The sequence below is a fragment of the Epinephelus fuscoguttatus genome, linkage group LG13 (assembly GCF_011397635.1).
Source record: "Epinephelus fuscoguttatus linkage group LG13, E.fuscoguttatus.final_Chr_v1".
NCBI classification, from domain to species: Eukaryota; Metazoa; Chordata; class Actinopteri; order Perciformes; family Serranidae; genus Epinephelus; species Epinephelus fuscoguttatus.
In genome coordinates this window covers 20474423-20496666 of record NC_064764.1, presented here as the reverse complement: position 1 = coordinate 20496666, position 22244 = coordinate 20474423, and the positions used below count along the sequence as shown (strand labels likewise).

The following is a 22244-nucleotide window of genomic DNA, read 5'->3' as shown; positions in this document are numbered from 1 at the left end:
TTTATAGTTTGTCCAACAACATGAAACAGCGCAGTAATATCACTACCGTACACAATAGCATTGCCAGTTTCATGAATATTCATTTGGCTGCCCAGGGTTTCTATAAAACTGTTTGAAGTTCATAGTCATCTGACTCTGAGTGGAGCAAAAAGTTAATGCTGGGGGCAGTGGAGATAAGGCCGTTAGACCTGCAGTGTTTTAATTGGTAAACTGTGGCAAAAGCCTTTTAGTATCATTATGGTTGCCTGTGGCTCCTTCAACCCAGCGTTCTGCATAAGCTAGATAAGACCGGCTATGTTGCCCTGCTGAAAGGCAGGCTTTCTGAGCATCTCCCAATGGTGATGTGACAGGGTAAATAAATGACCAGGAGTCGCCTCAAGCATGGGATCATTTTTTTTGCTCTCCAGGAAAGGACCAGTAGCGTTAGTGTGGAGATAATGAAACCTTAGAATTTTTGCCTCTTGATACAATTTTTTTCTCAGCACTACTGTACAAAAACATATAAAAATGTTTTTCCTTCAATTCCGTTAAAGAGGACTATCCCACCTTTTCATGGAGTTACAAAAGGCATTTTCCAAGGAATACATTTTGACATGTCACAATAGGAAAAGCACAGGTGTAAATAATGAAATGAATTATGGATGAATTCCATTTAGCTGCTGCAGTTTCAGGGTCTTGAGTTGTGAGCGAAATGATTCTCTATTTGCTATACAGTGCACTGTATTTACCCACCACTATTTTATTTGAGTGTGCAAACTCTGAGTCAGAAATCTACAGTATGTATGATATAGTGTCCCGAAAAAATCCCACAATGAAACAAAAACACACAGTGTCCATGGCAGGTCCACTGCTTCCTGCTATGGTCCCACAATGCACTGTGCAGCTTCCTATAGATGTAAAAATCAACAGTCGGAAGACACTACAACTGTCAGTGATGATGCAAAATAATTTGATGTTTATTGTTTTCTATAGAGTATTCTACTGACTGACTATTATACAGGGAGCCAGAGGTGGGACCAAGTCATTGTTTTGCAAGTCCCAAGTCAAGTCCCAAGTCCCAAACTTTGAGTTTTCTTGTCCTAAAGAAGTCATAATGCACTTTTCACTAAATGTAATGGCATTTAAACAACAGAGTATTAATGTTAGCTTAGCATTAGCTCGCCAACTATGTTAATATTAGCCTCGACTAATTGTTCTTTGTGCAACTTTAAATGTTAAACAAAGTTGGAAGCCTGTTATTTTAAACCAGCATGTTTTGCATGCTGCAATTCATTTTAGTTGACCACCACATGGTTGTTGTAGGAGAACAAAATTATCTTTGGTATTGTTTCTCTAACTGACACTCAGTAACATAACCTTCGACCCTGATGGCTCTCTCCTTCAAAGCAAAGTGGATAATTTGTAGATTTGTGTGGGGACTTGCCAGGAATGAATAGCGTTAATAGATTGTTAGTAGATTGACAAAATGAAGGGAAATGAATTGATTTGTGGGAGGTATTTTAAAAAACATACTTAGTAATCTTTGGGCTTAAGGGAAGATATCACATAGTCAAAAGGCTCAAGTACAAGTGAAGTCAAGAGTCATTGGTGTAAAAGTCCAAGTTGACTTGGAAGTCTTTTTTTGATTTGGCCACGTCGAGGCTTAAGTAATCAAATTTGTGACTCGCGTCTGACTTAAGTCCTAGTCATGTGACTTGAGTGCACACCTCGGCAGGGAGCAATAAACAAGTGAACAATAGAGCGAAGCCACTTGCTTTTCTGACTATTACAATCCAAAATGTCTGCCATGAAAAAGGGGGAAAGCAGGTATTGTGTAAATCACATGCATTTATTTAAACAATATCTCCATAATCAAGTACAGACATGATTTCTTACTCTACTGTAGTCTTTTAACTAGTCTTTAAACGCTGCCTTTTCAATTTAAGAACCCTGAAGTGTTATGTCAGGCATCTTGAAAATACCACGTTTTGTTTTATCAGTGTCAAGGTTATGACTGACGCAAAATAGATAATCGGAGAAAATCAGACTGTAAATCTTCAAGCGCCTCATTAAAAGATGAGACATAAAGGAGATATAAAATGGTGTCAAATGCTTGAAAATGTGAATTATAATTTGAAGTGGCAAAGATATGAATATAAGAAATAGAGGCATACATTTTCTCTAAACCAGTTTGATACAAATGATAAAGCAATACCCATTAAAATGGTGGAAATGAGAATCTGACTGGACACTGTGGTTTAATACATAATATAAGATTAATAAAAATGGGTATTCGGCAGTTCGACCAGAAATCAGCCAGTGGAAGTGCAGCTCTGGGCACAGTTTTTGTAGTCCAGCTGAGCTTATTAGGCAGCCAATGCAAATTAAGATCACCTACGATACATGGCCTGGAGGAGGCATGTGATGACCTCAATTTGGCCTTTTTCTTTCAGAGCAGCACTAGTTTCAGATTAAACACTGTACATTCCAATAACTGTAAAATGGACGTCACCCTGAGGGTAAATATATACAGTCAAACCACAACAGCAGGAGCAACTTGACACGGGGATAGACAGTCATGACATAAATCAACACCACAGCTCCTTTTGATTTGCTATTGATATGAAATAGATTGTACCCACATATAAGTTATTTGAGATATTATTTTGTACAATTATCTGAGCCAGTGGCCTGTGTATAGAAACACTGATAGATGACGATGAATCGCTGCACGGAGAGTGCTCTGAACGAGGGCCTTGTTCTCTCATGATGAAAAAAGAAAACAAATGAGAGTAGATTAAGACTTCGTTCTCCCTTCTCGCGTCACAACATGCCTCATGCATGTCACGCATGTTTTCTACTTGATTATTTTAATTTGCCGCTGTTTATTTTTCTTTCATGCTTTAACAGTGATACTGCTTCGGTTGAACTACCTGAGTTTATGAGCCTTTCACAGACACAATAACGGTAATAAAGGCTGAAGAAATTGCCTGTATAAAAATATCCCTAATGTGCAGAGAGGAAGGGAACTTATCATTGACTATAGCATACAAAAATTACCCATTTTATGTTTCACCCTCCTTGCAACATCATGATTTATTCACTTCAAAGTTGTTATGCTGTTCTGCTGTTATAAAATGGTCCAGATAATTGATGCATTAAAACACCCCAGATTCAGGTTTGTCCAGATGAAGTCAATTACTTGTAGGAGGAAATAAATGTCATGGCTTAAGTGTATTTAAAAGCAAACACTCTGGCAGGTTGTTTTTTTTTTTTTTTTTTCGGTGCTTATTCCAGTCCCAGGGTTGATTCCTGCTGTGCATTAAACCTTCTCTTGTAGGTTCAGAAGACTCGTTGTGCAGCCAAGGCAACCAAGGAGAGCTCCATATTACGGCAGCACAGACAGGTGTGGAGCAGAGAGTGCCCCAGGCTGCAAAAGGCTGAGTAAGAGCCCCCTATTACTCCCTGTCATTATCTGCTGCAGTTTTCTGGATCTGCTATTACCCCACGCAACCGTTCCACTTCAGCTCCATTGAGCCCAGACAGGACCCTGCATGAAAAAATAGGGTGTAAAGAGGGGGTACAAAAGTAAGCCCAAAGAGAAAAATGTATCAGGGAGAAAACAAGAGGAGTAGAGGAGGGAGATTTAAGCTGATTTTCTTGCAGCGATGACATTGAATTAAAGGGTGAGAAACAGAGAGAAGTGGGGGCTTTGAGCTGTGTGGGGACAGAGGAGTACACTGAATGGAGAAACACTCTCCCTCAGCGTGCTGAGGCAGAAGTGTGGGGCTGGGGGCCCAGCGGTGTCATGCCTTGTGAAGTGAGAAGGGCAGCGCTAGCTCTGGGGTGCAGCTTGTTTGGCTGCGTAATGACTGTGTCTGAGCCACCCAAGGTTAATGATGTACACAAGCGTGAGCCTCAGTAATGAGCCTAGTCATAAAGATGTGCCACTGCTTGCAACTCTCCACGCATATATCTAGTTAAAATACCATGGGATTCAAAAGCCACCTTGTCAAATGGTAAAACTGGCAAGTATATCTCTATGGTTACCTTCTTTAGTCACAATCATGTCAACCCCCAGGCCAGTTAGTAAGAAGTAAACAATCACTGTAGCATCCTCCATAGGCCTGTTAGTGTGATACTGCCCACAGCAACAAGATATTATGTCCCCAGTGTTTGGGAAAGATTTTTCCAGTCAAATCTGAGATAATGTGTGATAGTCAGGTACATCTTGTCCCAAACATACCCTCGTATCTCCAAAAATGAATCATAGCAGTGATGGAAAGCCATTAAATACATTTATTTAAGTACTGTACTCAAGTACAGTTTTGAGGCACCAGTTCTTTATTTATGTTATTCAGTTTAAAGGGACAGTTCACCCCAAAATCAACAATACACATTTTTTCTCTGTAGTGCTTTTTATTAGTGTAGATTGTTTTGGTGTGAGTTGCTGAGTGTTGGAGATATCGGCTGTCGAGATGTCTGCCCTCTGTCCAATATAATGGAACTAGATGGCACTCAGCTTGTGATGCTCAAAGCGCCAAAAAAAATACATATGAAAAACTCAACAGCAATGTCTCTTTCCAGAAATCATGACCCGGTTACTCAAGATAATCCACAGACCTTGTTGTGACCAGTTTCATTTAAAAACGATGTATTTTTTCTGCCGAATTACACCCTCTAACCGCATCACTGCACAAAAGGAAGTGTGCATCTACTCATGGATGAGAGGCTCATGCTCATGACAGTGTGAGATGTCAACATTAATGGTGTCCTCCTCAGCTGAGCTGTAATGTTAGCTAGCTTAGTGGTGCTTGGTGCACTTTGAGCACCACAAGCTGAGTGTTATCTAGCTCCATTGTACTAAAGAGGCAGACAAAAAACAATCTAGACCGATAAACAGCACTACATGTATTGAGGAGGATAAGTATTTTTGATTTTGGGGTGGACTGTCCCTTTAATGTTACTTCATACTTCTACTTTACTACATTAATTTCACAGTTTTAGTCAGTTTGCTGATTCAGATTATTCATACAAGATGTAATCGACAGTTGATGGTGTATTGTTATTGGCACTATAAATATATTTTGATGCTTATCTACTTTTACCTGAAATATGAATGCACACTTGTAGAGTACTTCTTCCACCACTATTTATTAAATAAGAAGAAGGTTATGGCAACTCATAGCTGCATTATTGTCTTGGAAAATTAATCCATTGATTGTAACTGTTGTTCCATTCGATGGTGATCTGGTGGGGAGCAAGCAAACAGGGAAACCAAACTCAAATGTTTCAGGTTTCAAGTTCTTTTTTGTCAGTTGCATATGGGCTAGGACGACCAAAAGTTTTGGCAATATCTTGGTATCTTATGTTAGCTCTGCAACACTTCTGGCTAATGTTAGGTATATAAATACCCAGTGTTATGAGGGTTTTTCCCCCTTTTGCCCCAGCAAACATTTGAACCAAGTAGCATAACCTTGCTGTCTTAACAGGTTATCTAATGTTCATTCATTCATTCATTCATCTTCTAACCGCTTCATCCTCTTGAGGGTCGCGGGGGGGCTGGAGCCTATCCCAGCTGACATCGGGCGAGAGGCAGGGTACACCCTGGACAGGTCGCCAGACTATCGCAGGGCTGTTATCTAATGTTGTATTACGTTAATGTTAATTGTTGGCTAGATTAACTAATGTACTCGTATTTAACATGGCTTTCACTTTCTCTCATTAAACAGGGAAAAGGCTGAGAATGACATCCATGATTTTCTAGAGCAGATCAAGCCAAACAATAGAACAGATTCTGCCATCTTCTCTCTTCAAGATTATGGTAAACAAATCTAACCTTTTTAAAAGAATATTGCTGACTGTATCTCCATCAATCTCTGCAGTTTATAAGCACTATACTAAGATGTGTCCTTGTATGTCTGTGTTGGGATTTAGGTCTGCTCTTAGACAGGGAGCGGGAGGCATTCAGAATAGCCACGGTGGAGCCTGTTCATCAGCTCAAGGATGACCTGTGCTTCAGACTGGGTGAACTACAACATCAGCAGCTCAGCGCCCATCGATCAAACTGGGAACAAGTAATACAGCAGGTATCTGTGTGATATGAAATAAAGGCATGTCTGGATGTCCACACAGTGACTTTGATAAAATAGTTTAATTTGTAGAAAGCTAGCAGAATGGCAAGATTTCTAAAGCTATCTCACAGAAAAAGATGTATAAAGTCTTTTGCTGCACCTGTTTAAAAAAAAAATGGTTCAGCTTTTGAGAATACTTGCATCTTACAGCTCATGTCCTCAGCTGTTAGTGAACCATTTGGGAGTATTTTATCCCATCAGTTTGCTCAGAGCCCTCAGTGATGAATCTTAGCTGTGTTCACACTCTCTGCAGGTAGAAGCAGTCTGTCCTGCACATCCAACAAAAGTTTAAATTCTCCTGCTTGTTCACACAATGATCTCAGCTTGCACACAGAGTCGTATTCACTGTCCATGAATCTCTTGTTTGTTAGATATCCACAGTCCCTAAGTCACCAAGTCTGCCTTTGACTCTCAGAGGCTTTTTGCGAGCTCTAGAGATGAATGGTGAGATTAAGGAGTAAGCAGGGGTCTTTAAAGACAGACTATACTTGGAATCAACCGTCTGCCAGCCATTTTGTCTCCTCTGTGCTACTCACTCATGCTTGTTTCTTTCCCATGACCCCCTCTACTCCTGCTGGCCCACAGCCCCTAGCCACCTGATTGCATTGGCACAATGGGACAAACCCCCCGCCCACGCACGCACACACACACACACACACACACACACACACATGCACACGCACACACACGCATGCACACACACACACACACGCACACACACACGCACAGCTACTTTGTTTTTTGTCTTTCTTTTTTTCATGTCTTTTGTCTGTTTTTTATATTTCTTATTTCACCATGCTACTTCACTGTCTGACTCACAAACAAATCAGAGAGAGATCCTTTTTACTTTTCCAGGTGAAATACAATTATACTTCCATCCCAGAGGGTTTTTAAATCTGTGTCTGTTTTGTTCTTGTCTTGTCTCTGTTGATTGTTGCAGTTTTTATTTTTCTATGTAATTTGATGCTGTTTCTTTCTGATGCAGAACAAGAAGCAGCTGTAAACCAGTTTTAACTGAATCAGGACAGTTCGGTACATTTAAAGTTACTTTTAATCTTTTCCTGTATAATAATAAATGAAATGATAATCAATTAGTGCAGGAAATTAGCATAATGTGAAGTGTTACTTCATAAAAATGAATCAAAAGGCACAATAAAAGAGTAAATATAAAATAATTTACCCCATGCCATGAGAATTGCACCTTTTTATTTCGATCAATTATAAGTATTTCTCCTTTATTAGTCATTTTTTGCAGGTTATCAACTAGACAGAAAAAGCTGAGATCACACAGGGATGGGAATTGATAAGATTTCATTGATACCAATGACATTATTATTTCTACTCATTGGTCTGACTCTTCCTCGTCTGATTCCTTTATTGATTCCTGATCATTTTTTTTTTGTGTGGAAAAAGGGTTTCAGCATCATTATAGGATATTTACCCTTGCTAATGGAGGTACTGCTCAGTTGGGAAGCAGTGGCACTCTTGTGTAGAGCATCAAATACACAGCATTCCTGGAATTTAATCTCGTGATATGAAGAAAAGTGTTTTAGCATATTGTTGATGTTTCCACCCTTAATTGAAATGATCATTTTACAGACATTAGAAGTAGTACTTACACTGTTGGACCATTTCTTTCTGTCCGCTATGACTCCTTCTTGTTGCAAGTTTCCAGCAGCATAGTCACTATTATGAAATGAACAACTGTCAGAAAACCATGGCAGCATTGATCAAAGGAATTGATAAACTCAAAGGCAAACATTTACGATAGATAAGACAATTTGGAGTCATCTCCAAATTGAGAATCCATCTCAGCTGGAACTGGTTCTTGATTTCCATCTCATCCTCCATCCATCAATCCATCCTGATTCCGTCTATTTCTTTTACCTTTATGTTATTGATGTACTGTATAATCTTTTAATTTACAGAAGCAGTCCCCATCATTCACAAGTCCCACCCTGTCTCATAGCACCTGTGTGCATATAAAGTCCATCACTCATTCCTCTCATTGTATAACAAAATTGTAGAGATGGGAAATGTGGCTGGAAAACAAATATATCTCGATATTTTTAAGCGTTGCACTGCACCATACTGCAGAGATGTCAGTAATCAAAACATGAAGCACATCTATGAATTTGATGTGTCTTTTCCTGCAAATTGTTACCATACAATACCGCTTTTTGTATCAATAGAAATACTTCCATTTTAATTGTAATGTCTGTGTTCCCGTTTTGAAACAGAGAACCAGGCCTAATTATTTGATAAGCATCGTCTCCATTTCTAACTAGCTGTTTTCCTCCTTCTGATATCTAGCATCTTGGGAAATAAGCAGTTACTGATTACTTGCTATTACCGAATCTTTCTGATGATAAATGTTTTTGAATCTAGACATCTGAGAGAACAGAGGGAACCTCAGTTCAACTGGTGCTGCTGATTTGAGCAGACTTGGCGTAGCGAAAGGGAAAAAATATTACAGCCGATAGCTGTGATCTCTTGAGTCTGCTCTCCAGTCACAACTTTGTTTAAGCTGTAAGAAGAAGAAGAAGAAGAGAGTTCTTTTCTCAGAGCGTTATTGATATTAGAGAAATTCTTGGAGGCAAGACGTGGAACAATTTAGTCCATTTGATAGTGTAGTGACAGTTCATACTGCCAGTTTGGTTTCCATGGGCAAAATAAGGTCAAACTGCTGCTGTCATGCTTGTTGTCAAGCCTGTATTTAGGATAGTGTCATCTGTTGTTTTTATCCTTGAATCACCAGATAAACTTTGTGAAAGACCAGCAAGATGACATAACTGCAAAACTTCATGCAGAGTACCTGACATTGGAGGAGGAGATCATTGGCCTTGGCTTAGAAGTAAGTTTCTCACTGGTGGTTCTAGATATCCTTCTGTTTCAGCAAAATCCAATTCCACTCTGTATTATGGCTTGCACTGAGCTTAAAAAGTGATCGCTTCAGTGTGTCATCAAAGCAAATATCTAAATATTTCACCATATATCTCAAAGAAGGTCATAATGTCCTCCACAGAAATATCTTACTTCAGATAATCTGGCGATCATAGAAAACATTCCAGAGGAGGTTCTGGATTCAGACTGCCCTTACCCAGAGCTGAAGGACTCCCTGATCCAGGCCTTCCATTCCCTGTCAGAAAGGTGCAAGAGCAGGCTGCAGACTCTCCAAGATCAACTGCAGAGCACTGACAGGTATGGCCTGAGGACAACTAAAGTTCAGCTTTGCTTCTTTTTCATAATTCTAAGTGCTTACACATCGATCAATGAGAAAATTGTGGTGATTTTTGCAGCTAATATGGAATACGTGTATAACGACTCTGCCTTCAATATCTCACTCAGTCTGAACAGAAATAGGCTTTTAATGATTCTCAGCCATCCATTTTGATAAATACAAGTATAGGCAGAGCTCCAGTGTAGCTGGGCAGATGACGATGAAAGATTAGAAACTCAGCAGGACATCAACAGCATATAGAGGCACAGCCACTTCACTCCGCAGAGTGTCTTCTTCACCAGGAGGTTGATTATATCAATGGCTCTTGATTTTTATTTCCATATGGTCTGTCTCTATATAACACCATTATGGTCTTCGGGTGACAGCTCAGCTCAGTGTTGTAGCAAGCACCGTTGGCTCAGTATGAGTAGTGTGCAATTTATCAATATGTACCCTTTGGAAGTGAAGTGATATGAAGGAAGGGGAACACAAAGTGACATAGTGGTATTTATTTTGTTTTATGATCATGTGTTTTCTTGGTTGGAATCTGTTTCAGGTGTTGTGGCTGGTGTGCAGATGACCATGAACGTTTCCTGTTCACCTTGTCTCAGTACACTCATGACATTCCCAACCACAGAGCGCTCTACATGGACATGCTGCAAAGACTGTTTCCTGAGAAAACTCGACAGGAACTGGTCAGTACTTTGACAAAATATGTTATTAAAAAAAAGAAAATTGATTTAGCTGCAAATTAAATAGAACAAGTAAGTTTATCAAATAAAAAAGCTGCTTTGCATGTCCAGTGAATACACAGGTATGCACACACTTGTACATACAGTGCTGTTTACAATGCATACACACACCAACTACCAGAACACACATACATATAAAAGTACTGATAATTACTGATATGTCTTTGAAAAAAAAAAATAGGTTATGTTTTAAGCAAAATAGCCAAAATGTTGCTTGAAGCAAAGTTTAAAGCTCTCAAATGTAAAAATGTCCTGCATTAGTTTCTTTTAGATGATAGTAAAGGTAATACCTTTGGTTTTTGAACTGATGGTGGAACAAAACAAGATATTTTAAAGCATTGTGATGAACATGTTTCACTCTTTTCTGATCAATAATCAAGTATTGAGAAAATTAACTGATAATGAAAATAATCATAGGGTTGGGTAATATATCCATATTATACCGATATCATGATATGACACTAAATATTGTCTTAGATTTTAGATGACATAATATCATCATTCATTCATTCATTTTCGTTAACAGCTTATCCTGTTAGGGGTCGCGGGGGGGCTGGAGCGTATCCCAGCTGACCTTGAGAGAAAGGCGGGGTACACCCTGGACAGGTTGCCAGACTATCGCAGGACTAACATAATATCATAAGTGTTGTCTTTTTCTGGTTTAAAGGCTGAATTACAGTAAATTGATGTAATTTTCTGAACTTACCAGACTGTTCTAGCTGTTCTGTTATTTGCTTTTACCCACTTAGTACCCTAAGCCTAACTGCATCATTAAATAACATGGACATTCAGGAATGGTCCAGAAACCTCAGTGACAACACACATTTTTGCCTTGTATTCTATGATAAAAACCTCCACAGGTCATATGTTTAAAGGAATACTTCACTCCCCAGATGACCATTTGTGTGGCATTTACTCATCCTGTGTTGAATTTGAATTTGTAAAGTAAACTTTTTAAAACTGTTTTTCTCGCGTGCCTTAAAAGTTCTTGTTACCCACTTATTTTCGCATTACTGATCATTGTTTACCAAAAATTTCTTTGTGTAAATAATTTGTGAAAGCAACAATCCTCAACTGTGAAATATTGTCACAATATCACTGTCAGGGTATTTCGTCAAATATACGTACAGTAACATTCACACCTTGAAGCCGCCTAGTGCAGCCACAGCCTGATCTGCTGACCACTGAGCCATTGGAGGTTGTGTATATTTAGCCTGTGGGATAAACTACCCTTTATAATTTTTCCCTCTACGCCCACACACACAACACACACACGCACACACACACACACACACACACACACATGCACAAACTGTATATTGTTGCCCTTCCGCTCACACCCATCTTAAACTGTAACCCCCTTCCCCAGTCTGAAGCATCCCTGCAGTGTGAGTCCCAGGCTCCCTGATCAATGTAGCTCTGTAGTCTGTACTGAGAGAGACACACAGATAAGCCTGGACAATGAGCCGCTCAGCACACTGCAGGATGTGCCATGTCACCCACTGTGGACAACTCGCTCACGCCACCGCCTAGCATCACCATGACAACCGCCAGCCGCGCTCTCCTCCCTCACCCGCACCCAGAGACCTGTTCTCATATCAGTTCCAGCTGGGTGCTGCATTTAGAGCTGTGATCGTTCAGCCTTTGGGGGGCTGGGGGGGTTGGTGTAAGAAGGAGAGATGTATTTCTCAACAGTCTTTCACTTCCTCAGAAACAGACCTAGAGTTGATGTAGTGCTTACTCCACCTAATTCAGCTATTAGTCATAATTAAGCTGGCTTGCGTGCAATGGATAATCAGTGTGAACTACAGATTGAGTTGCTGAAACCCCACTGATTAAGTGCATGAATGCTATCCTGATATCAGTGTTTGGAAAAAAAAATATGTTGATTTGATACAAGCTTTCTTGGCATTTTCTGTATCATAAATGAACAAGTATGATATTGATTAGTATCCAGTGAGCTCAAAGGATGGTCCCCTATTTGGAGTGAGCTCTGCACCTGTACATTTTTTGGCTTCATTAGAACCCTGTCTGTTTAGCAGCAGTCTGCTCTGGGCAGATATTTTCCTTGTAAAATAATTCCCATTGTTCTAACAAACATATAGGTTGAATATATATAGGTTTCTATGGACTCAAAGTCCAAGCCTTTTTATGTTTGTTTTTCACCTAAAGCCTGCTTCGTTTTGAGCCTTAATATTTTTCCCACCTGCCATTTACATCCATTTGCGTGCAATCTTTTCAGGATGAAAGCATCATTTTCTGTTGCTCCTGTCAGTCTTACCTTAATTCTAATGCACGATACAGCAGCTCTGTTTTATTGCCAGGTACCAGGTGAGACATATTGCCACAGTTAAAGGGTTTGTGCAGTGTAACAATTTAAGAGCCATAGTAATAAATCAGCTCCCATATTCCCTTCAGATTGCTTGAAAAATCCACTGTTTTGTACATTCTTCCATTTTGGGGGGTAAGATTGAGAGGAACGGTTTGAGAGGGTGCCATTTTTAGGGATTTTACTTAAAAATATGGCTTTTGTGAGATTGTCACTTAAGTTTCTCCTCTTTCATCTTGCAGAGAAATATCCAAAGGAAAATAGAGCACAGAGAGTTGCGTTAGTTGTATTTACTTACTTATCTCTCTTAATCCCATCACAAAATATGTTCTTACAGCAAAGGGTTGGGTGGGGGAGGCACATATAAGAGGGGGTTTAGGGGTTTGAGCATCAAGCACCTAATTTCCCACATTCTGGTGAATTTGTACGCACCAATTTGTGCCTTTTCTGCATAATTTTATGGTGAAAATGTCTGAGATTTCATCGAAATAAGAAGTCCTCTGCTTCTCTGCTACTTCAGTGTTTTTATTGGAGGTGGGAGAGGCAATGTACATGTCAAGGAGGACATGTCCCCTGTGTCCCACTCTACAATCTATGCCTATGCTCACAGCAGTATTTCTGACATATAGTACATATCACAATCTCAGCAAAAAGTCTTTTTATTCTGCATGTAGAAGTATGTAGCCATGTTTTCTGTGCTCCTTTAGTTGACCTATAGTTGAACTAGTCTCGGTTTCTAGCTAGCTCAGAGCAGACACCCCCCTCTGCTGGATGGAGCTCTTTATTGTCTATTATGACTTGCTCTTTGATGTTCTCTCATAACTAGTTGAAGGCCAACTGAGTGCTAGCAGGATTTCATGGTAATGCTCTCATAATGTTCCATGGCAATAGCGGGAATCATTCATACTCCTTACCTTCTCTGACTTTATCTGTGCAGCCAGTTTTATTTTCTCCTTTGTGTGGCTCAGTCCTTGTGGAGACAGCACTCCGCAGAGGGAATGTGGATGCAGTAGCTAAACTAAATGTCGTGCCACTTTAAGTGTGCACTGTAGACACAGTGCGGCGGATGGTTTCACATACATGCTGTATCTAATTGTGTTGGATAAAGTGCATACGAGCATACATCGCATGACAAGTGTGAACACGCGAGCTTGTATGTGCACACATAAATGTGTTTACACTCGCTCACAGCAGCACAAGGAAGGCAAGGGTGGTGAAGGAGAGGGCAAGAGAAAGTGAAGAACAGAGGGTGGATCTTCCTCAAGTTCTGAAGTTGTGCATTAATAAACAGGATTTGCTCGACTGCCTCTGGCACTTCTGTTCCGTTGGCAGGTCTGTCAGCTCACTCATTTTCAATAAAACCAGTCAGCCGTCTAATGCCTTCCCACCGTCAGTTAGCCGCTATTAGCCCATAGATGAATATCATTCCCTCTGTTCCAATGAAGCAGCCAAGTGATGCAGCCTCTGTGAGCGCTGACACAATGATGAATAGCTACAGGCAGCCCTCACACAGAAAGGAACTGTTTTCCTTCAGGACATTTCACAGACAGGAGAGAGGGACCATTTTATACACTATGCAGAGCCAGATCTGACACAGAGTTTTCCCTGTGGTCCTGCTGCCATTATTATAAACAGTATATCATGTAGAGGTGTTTGCTGATATCTGTTTGCGTGTCATCAGTTCTGCACAACACTGTGTATAATACAGCAGTGTTGCCTTGTGAGCTGCGGTACTTCAATCCTGCACACCGTGTTCTTCATATTCATCCTTCAATTTTTCTTTTAGGTGATGATTTTTGATTAAAGGTCCAGTGTGTAGGATTTAGGGTAATCTATTGGCAGAAATTATATTCAGTATTCATAACTGTTTTCATTTGTTTTGTAATCACCTGAAATTAAGAATCATGTTTTTGTTACCTTAGAATGAGCCATTTATTTATGGAGCAGGTCCTCCCCCCTGGAGTCCACCATGTTCTTCTACAGTAGCTCAGAATGGACAAACCAAACACTTTTAGCGTAGGCCACCCTAGTTTCCCTACATGCTTGGCACACAGGAGAAGTTTCAGTCCTTGTAACCTCACTGCTAGATGCAGACACACTGGACCTTTAATGCTTATGAAAAGAGCTAATACACTGGACCAACAAAGACAGTCAGTGATGATGTTGTCTCACTCTATCTCGTGCAAATACTGCCTTCTCCAGATAGAGCACGAACGTCTGTGGGACTGGCAGCGTTTCACCCAGACACAGCTGAGAGTAGTGACCCAGCAGTGTCAGCGGGACCAGGAAGAGCTGCTGGCCAGAGCCCTGGTCACCCTGCAGGAGGCCAGACATGCCCACCAGGAGGAGCTGGAGCTCCACAGAGTCCGCCAGCACCAGCAGGACATCTGCTCGCATCTCAGAGAGAAGGTTAGTGTCATTTAGTGGCATACATTCACACCGGGAGCTGTCACATTTCGGGAACATTTTCAACTTTATGAGACGGCACTTTTTATGTTAGCAATTATGCAGTTCTGTGCCTACAAACCCGTAGTTAATCCCTGCAGGAAGTGGATGTATAACTTTAATATCCTACTACTGCAGCTTACACAGTAGGAGCTCTCTGTGGTCTACTGTACTTCTAAGGCACACTTACTCACATCTACTGGTGGAGTGGACATAATTCAGCTGGCTTCCAGTATATAATAAGTATGATATTCTTTTCCAGCTATCACATGTGATAGTAGTGAGGGACCAGACAGTCTGGCTGCCTTCTTGTGTACAGTATATCTGCTGACGAGGCTGCATATCACGCCAGGCTGCCTGACAGCATCTCTCGCTTTAGCTGCCACTTGGGATGGGCTGTGAATGTAAACAAGCTAATAAGGATGGTCTTGCAAACATGATGTTGCTGTCTCTGAGGGGTTCTAGTTCACATTCGCACAACAAACAAGTTACTCATGTGAACAAATCCATGTGTTGTTGGTGCAGCGCTGTACAAATTGAATTTGCTTTGCCTGCCAGTTTTAAGAAAAATAGTGCTGATGTCCTGTGGCTGATTAGATAACAAGAGTCTCTGATGTACCGAGGTGGGGTTGCTGTGGGGCATCACCACTGAGTCTAGTTTTGTCAAATAACAGGACAGATCACCAAAGCGGGGGCAGCACGCTGGTTTAATTTTTTTTTTTTTTGTAAGGAAAAAGGTCCTAGACTTGCTTCCTTAAGATCTGTCGAGTTTGCATGTGCTTACCCCCTCTGCATTAATTACGGATCTCTCTTTTTTCTGTGTTTTTCAACCCCCAAATGTCCCCAGATTTAGTCTGTAGTTTTCATGTAATATAACTCTGCAGGGATACCAGCCCATGTTAGCTCCTGAGTTCTAGGTTAAAAAACAAGAACTGTTTGGGAATTTGTACATACGCATCTAAATCATTAACCCAGGGCTGTAATCAGCTATAAAAAATTGAGAGCGGGGGACCATTTTCAACCCACACCTTCTGCGACCCAGCCCTCCAGGGGTCTGGGGGATGACTATGATGACGTAGGCGCGGACGCTTCTAGTCACAGTGGCTGCAAGTCACTCATCAGGATGCAGAAATCAACTCAGAGTCTGTAAACTCTCCTCCTGCTACTTCTGCTAGCTAGGAAGGTTGAGGTTTTCAATTGTAAACATCAGTAACCATCAAGGAAATGATGGAGAAGATGGCTGCCAGCTGAACTAACATCCTGCTAGCCATTGTGTAGGTCTTGGAAAATAAACTGGACAACCTCCATGACGCATCAGTTTCCAACAAAATATCAGGAACTGTAATATCAATTGATTCACCAAAACTTAGCTAAATCCTGGACAGCGCCATTCAACCAGGTGACTCTTCTTCTAGATCTAGAGGACTCTGGCAAGAGAAGGTGAGGAAGTGTGTGCTTTACACTGAATAAGGACTGGTGTGATGGTGGGATTGTGAGGTGCTGTCCTGTTCCAGCTGTGGATCACTGCTATTACCATTCCGAGGCAGCAACAGTGTGGTGCTGCCGGAGTTCAGCCCTCGTGGCCATCTTGTTGAGGTCAGAATGTGTTAACACTTAAGGCGTTGGACTACCAGAAACCATGGATTACCAGGACCATCCGAAAATGATTATGAGGCAGCGGCCAGCAATATAAGAAGATGTAAAAAAAAAAAAAAAAAAAAAAAAAAGGACGAAATTACAGTGCACAAGCTAAAGGAGCTGATGGGATCACATTTCACTGAAGTTGTACCTTGTATAATTCCATGTGACAAATAAATGACTGATTGAAATCCCCCGCGGAGAAATTGTTAGAAGCTTAATAGCTAAATTGACTATTTTAACGCATTAAAACACTTCATACCATGACTTTTTATGACATGACATTCAAGTGACATACGGTAATATGATTTTGTGACAGTTTACAAAACTGTAACAGTGGTGATATTTTCCACTTTTTAATACAGTTGAAATTAATGAAATAGAAAGTACAGTACAGGTACATTGATTATACCCAGAGCAGTCAAACAACAGCTTCTTCAGGGGTATGGAAACACTACTTGCATAAAGCACATGTAGAGCTGCAGTACATCGAAATACTAGAACCAGCAGTAATAATAAGTTTAATGATAGTTATTATAGTAATACGTTTCTTAAGTTGTATTATTACGTTAGCTAATAATTATTTCAGACCACGGTGTATGGTTGCCTGAGGAAGCATAGCAATTTTATATTGTTTTTTTATATTATTATTATTTATATATACAGTACAGGCCAAAAGTTTGGACACACCTTCTCATTCAATGCCTTTTCTTTATTTTCATGACTATTTACATTGTAGATTCTCACTGAAGGCATCAAAACTATGAATGAACACATGTGGAGTTATGTACTTAACAAAAAAAGGTGAAATAACTGAAAACATGTTTTATATTCTAGTTTCTTCAAAATAGCCACCCTTTGCTCTGATTACTGCTTTGCACACTCTTGGCATTCTCTCCATGAGCTTCAAGAGGTAGTCACCTGAAATGGTTTCCACTTCACAGGTGTGCCTTATCAGGGTTAATTAGTGGAATTTCTTGCTTTATCAATGGGGTTGGGACCATCAGTTGTGTTGTGCAGAAGTCAGGTTAATACACAGCCGACAGCCCTATTGGACAACTGTTAAAATTCATATTATGGCAAGAACCAATCAGCTAACTAAAGAAAAACGAGTGGCCATCATTACTTTAAGAAATGAAGGTCAGTCAGTCCGGAAAATTGCAAAAACTTTAAATGTGTCCCCAAGTGGAGTCACAAAAACCATCAAGCGCTACAACGAAACTGGCACACATGAGGACCGACCCAAGAAAGGAAGACCAAGAGTCACCTCTGCTTCTGAGGATAAGTTCATCCGAGTCACCAGCCTCAGAAATCGCAAGTTAACAGCAGCTCAGATCAGAGACATCAGAGCAGACCCATCTCTAGAACAACTGTTAAGAGGAGACTGCGCGAATCAGGCCTTCATGGTCAAATAGCTGCTAGGAAACCACTGCTAAGGAGAGGCAACAAGCAGAAGAGATTTGTTTGGGCCAAGAAACACAAGGAATGGACATTAGACCAGTGGAAATCTGTGCTTTGGTCTGATGAGTCCAAATTTGAGATCTTTGGTTCCAACCGCCGTGTCTTTGTGAGACGCAGAAAAGGTGAACGGATGGATTCCACATGCCTGGTTCCCACTGTGAAGCATGGAGGAGGAGGTGTGATGGTGTGGGGTGTTTTGCTGGTGACACTGTTGGGGATTTATTCAAAATTGAAGGCACACTGAACCAGCATGGCTACCACAGCATCCTGCAGCGACATGCCATCCCATCCGGTTTGCGTTTAGTTGGACGATCATTTATTTTTCAACAGGACAATGACCCCAAACACACCTCCAGGCTGTGTAAGGGCTATTTGACCAAGAAGGAGAGTGATGGAGTGCTGCGGCAGATGACCTGGCCTCCACAGTCACCGGACCTGAACCCAATCGAGATGGTTTGGGGTGAGCTGGACCGCAGAGTGAAGGCAAAGGGGCCAACAAGTGCTAAACACCTCTGGGAACTCCTTCAAGACTGTTGGAAAACCATTTCAGGTGACTACCTCTTGAAGCTCATGGAGAGAATGCCAAGAGTGTGCAAAGCAGTAATCAGAGCAAAGGGTGGCTATTTTGAAGAAACTAGAATATAAAACATGTTTTCAGTTATTTCACCTTTTTTTGTTAAGTACATAACTCCACATGTGTTCATTCATAGTTTTGATGCCTTCAGTGAGAATCTACAATGTAAATAGTCATGAAAATAAAGAAAAGGCATTGAATGAGAAGGTGTGTCCAAACTTTTGGCCTGTACTGTATATATATATATATATATATATATATATGTATATATTTATGTATATATTTATCAATATATTAGGGGGCATTTTGTTCACATTTGAATAGTAAGGGGAGTATTATAATTAGCATTAATCACATATTCCACTGAATGTGAAGAGCATTCATGGGAGGTATGTTGTGAACCAACAAACCAACAGTCTTGCTGCAGGGAAATTTTCTTAGGTCCCAAGTATATACAGGATATGACCTTCCCTGTGCCACTTGCTTTGTCCAAAAGTTAATTTTTCACGTGTCACACTTTAGTGTTATCATTTAATTGTCGAGCAAGGCTGCAAATTTGTGGCATAAAAACTGGCTCTTTATTTCACAAGCTGCACCTAAACTATGCAGCTTGTAAACATAAACACCTCTCTGATTTATTGCAGCGCACCAGATGCCTGACACCAGAATCTCTCTCTCTAAACTTAAATCAAATGTTGGACTGGAAGACAGTTTCAAAAGAGGTTGACAATTGATTTTTTTCTTTTTCATACTTTTGCATACTTCCTGCCTCATTTTCAAGGGGAAAGGTGCCGTACTTAAGTATATGCAATCTCAAGTTGCATTGCTCTACTAAACATGCAGAGCAGTATGCTGCTAGGCACAAGGGAGAAGAGAGTGATGGGCACGTTGCTCAGCTTTGCAGTGCATATGGTTAAAATGTATTGATGGAAAGATACCAGAGATTTTTATTCTCATGAATTTTCACTAGGAGAGAAAAACTGATCAGTGACCCCTGTCTTAAAAGATAATATTCATTTATTACTTCCCTGTTGCTATAAGTGTACATAAAAACATCAACTGGAGTGCATTTTCCACAGCAAAAGTCTACTTTAATCTATTTTGCTGCATGTTTTAACTCCTGGAATTCATATGCACCTCCGACAGTTTCCAGCAATCAACAGCTCACAGATTCTCTCCCTTTGACTAACATAATACATCATGTTGGACAGGTAGTTTTTCTCCTAACTTGCTTTATTTTGCAGCTGATTATTGCACTAAACTGTAGTGTCTTCACTTTATCCTTCACTTTGGTGTAAGTGTAGAAGCAAATTCAAGGGCAATGATCACTTCATATTGAGTTTTGTCAGAATGGAGCTATTTTAGCTGCAACGACTGGCATAATAAAGTTGTGTTGGGGAGAAAACACATCACAGGATTTTAAAATGGTGTCATATTTTATTCAAGACAGCAGTATGTACCTGCAAGCTCTGTTTTACTGTATTTTTGAAAATAACAGGGGCGTTTGACGTTCAGTAGAGGTAAACCTGCAGCAGAACATAAACTTCATGGGGCGTCGGTGACTTAGTGGTAGAGCAGGCGCCCCATGTACAAGGCTGTTGCCGCAGCGGCCCGGGTTCGAATCCAGCCGGTGGCCCTTTGCTGCATGTCACTCCCTCTCTCTCTCCCCCTTTCATGCTTGTCTGTCCTATCAAATAAAGGCTAAAAATGCCCAAAAAATATCTTTAAAAAAAAAGGAACATAAACTTCACGCCTCTGACGATGGCAAACACATTTCTGAGTTTTGTTTTCATGCTTCTCTGAAGCAATGAGAAAAATAAAATCCCACAGACATTTATATTCCCATGACATTTCCACATCCAGGTTTTTTGTTTATGCAGTGCATGTGCACATATTTGATTTTGTGTGGAGGCTCAGATGGACGCCTGTTTGCATCCCATCTTTTTTCCACTGCCTTTATCATGCCAGCACAGTGACTCAGTGGCGAGACAAGATGGATTCTCCTCCCATTGCATCTGCTTCTTTAACACTTTGTTTTCTGCAGCTGCTCCCTTTGACCCAAGCAACTCTCCCGACTCTGCTGTGAGTCATTCACCTCTCTTGAGATCAATTCCCTTTCTACAATCAGTGATATTCCTATTTTGATAAGTGTGCTGTATGGAATTTTATGATTTTGTTGAGCACTGGTGCAATGCCGCAGGCAGGTCCAATGTATCAACATTTATATTTTATGGAGGTCTCATGGTCATTACCATAATCCATCATTTAAGAGCAGTTCATCCTCAGTTAACTTTGCTTTTCTGCATAGTGTATTTTGTACCCCACAGAGTAACTCAGTTAAACTTAACTCAGCCAAAAAATTAAAAGTGGGAAAAAAAATCTGCATATTTATGCTAAGGAGGAAAATAAACAGCCTGCCTGAGTCAGCTGTACCACCTGTTGCAACGGAGAGCTTGTAAAAACTAGTTTGCAAGAGAGCAGAGAGGTTGAAATAGTTAAAAGGTTAAAGTAATGCATAAATAGTTGATATTACTAAAAGTATGAATATCAATTTATATAGTTTAAAAAACTTATAAAAGCACCAGATAAACAGTTGATATGGGTCAGCTTTTTTATTTTGTACTTATGCACTTATGCAAAGTTCTACTTGACTTGACTATTGGATGAACATATGAAATAGTTAGCTTAAAATATGGACTTATGGTTTAAATTGTTAGCTGAACTTATCACTGTAAACACATAGCAGCACATCATCGTCAGACCAAAAACTGATGAGATCTGAGATTCAGCTGAGAGTAATGGATAAACTGTCGAAGTAATGAGTAGCTAAATAGTAATAGCTAAAAGTATGGATTTACTGTAAAACTTCAGTTAAAAGCATAGTCCCAATTAAAGGCCTGGTCCCCTTTTACAAGCCCCCTGTGGCTACACATTTTGACAAATAAACGCCAGCAACAGAGAAACAGTTTTGTATGAAAGGAATGAAAGGCCTTTCCCATATACTGTGTCCCAAATATAGGCCTGTTGAGTTCAAATAATAGCCTGGGCTACTAAATGAAGTTTTACGGTATATAATTACATAAAAGTAATGATGAACGGTTCATATCAACAAATTAACTACTTAAAGTAATGGATAAACAGTTGAAGAAGTGACTTAATGCTAAAAGTAGTGTATAAACATTTAAAATAATTAGCATGTATAAGTTTAAGGATAAAAGGTTTCAATAGCAAGCTAAAAGAAACATAAAAGAAGTTGAAAGTAATGGAACAGCGGTTGAAATGGTTAGCTTCAGTATTGCCAATGAAAATGAGAGGGAAAGCCAACTGTCTGTGCTCTGTCTGGGATTTTCATAGTTTCCTCTTTGACGCCTGCTGCTCTCAGTCTGACACCCGGTCGCTACCTTTTAATAAAGTCCTGACCTCAACTGAGTGCTGTGGGGTTACATAACTTCAAACGTCCGAAACACAGGAAATAAGAAGAAAATAAGAAAATACTGACAGAGGGCAGAGTCTCTGCAGAAAAATACACCACAGCACACCTCTCAAGGGGTGATTGAGAGGGATTATTTCTGTATGAGTCTATACATTGCAGATCAAGCGAAGCACCTCAAACGTCCCTTTCCTCAGCAACGTTTTCCAGCTCCTCCTGGGGGACCCCAAGGCATTCCCAGGCCATATGAGATATGACTCTCATCCCAACTACTTCACACTT

At 40.3% G+C, this 22244-nt stretch overlaps 1 protein-coding gene across 8 annotated transcripts in view; it reads left to right on the top strand.

Moving 5' to 3' along the window:
- LOC125899228 (coiled-coil domain-containing protein 148-like) overlaps positions 1-22244 on the top strand; it is a 49589-nt gene that overhangs the window by 9104 nt on the left and 18241 nt on the right. For all 8 annotated transcript variants that reach the window (XM_049593335.1, XM_049593334.1, XM_049593333.1 and 5 more), the window contains 7 exons: positions 3320-3423; positions 5712-5803; positions 5917-6068; positions 8872-8967; positions 9139-9314; positions 9890-10028; positions 14617-14823. In XM_049593335.1, the coding sequence (XP_049449292.1) occupies positions 3320-3423; positions 5712-5803; positions 5917-6068; positions 8872-8967; positions 9139-9314; positions 9890-10028; positions 14617-14823 (966 nt within the window). The remainder of the gene's footprint in view (positions 1-3319; positions 3424-5711; positions 5804-5916; positions 6069-8871; positions 8968-9138; positions 9315-9889; positions 10029-14616; positions 14824-22244) is intronic.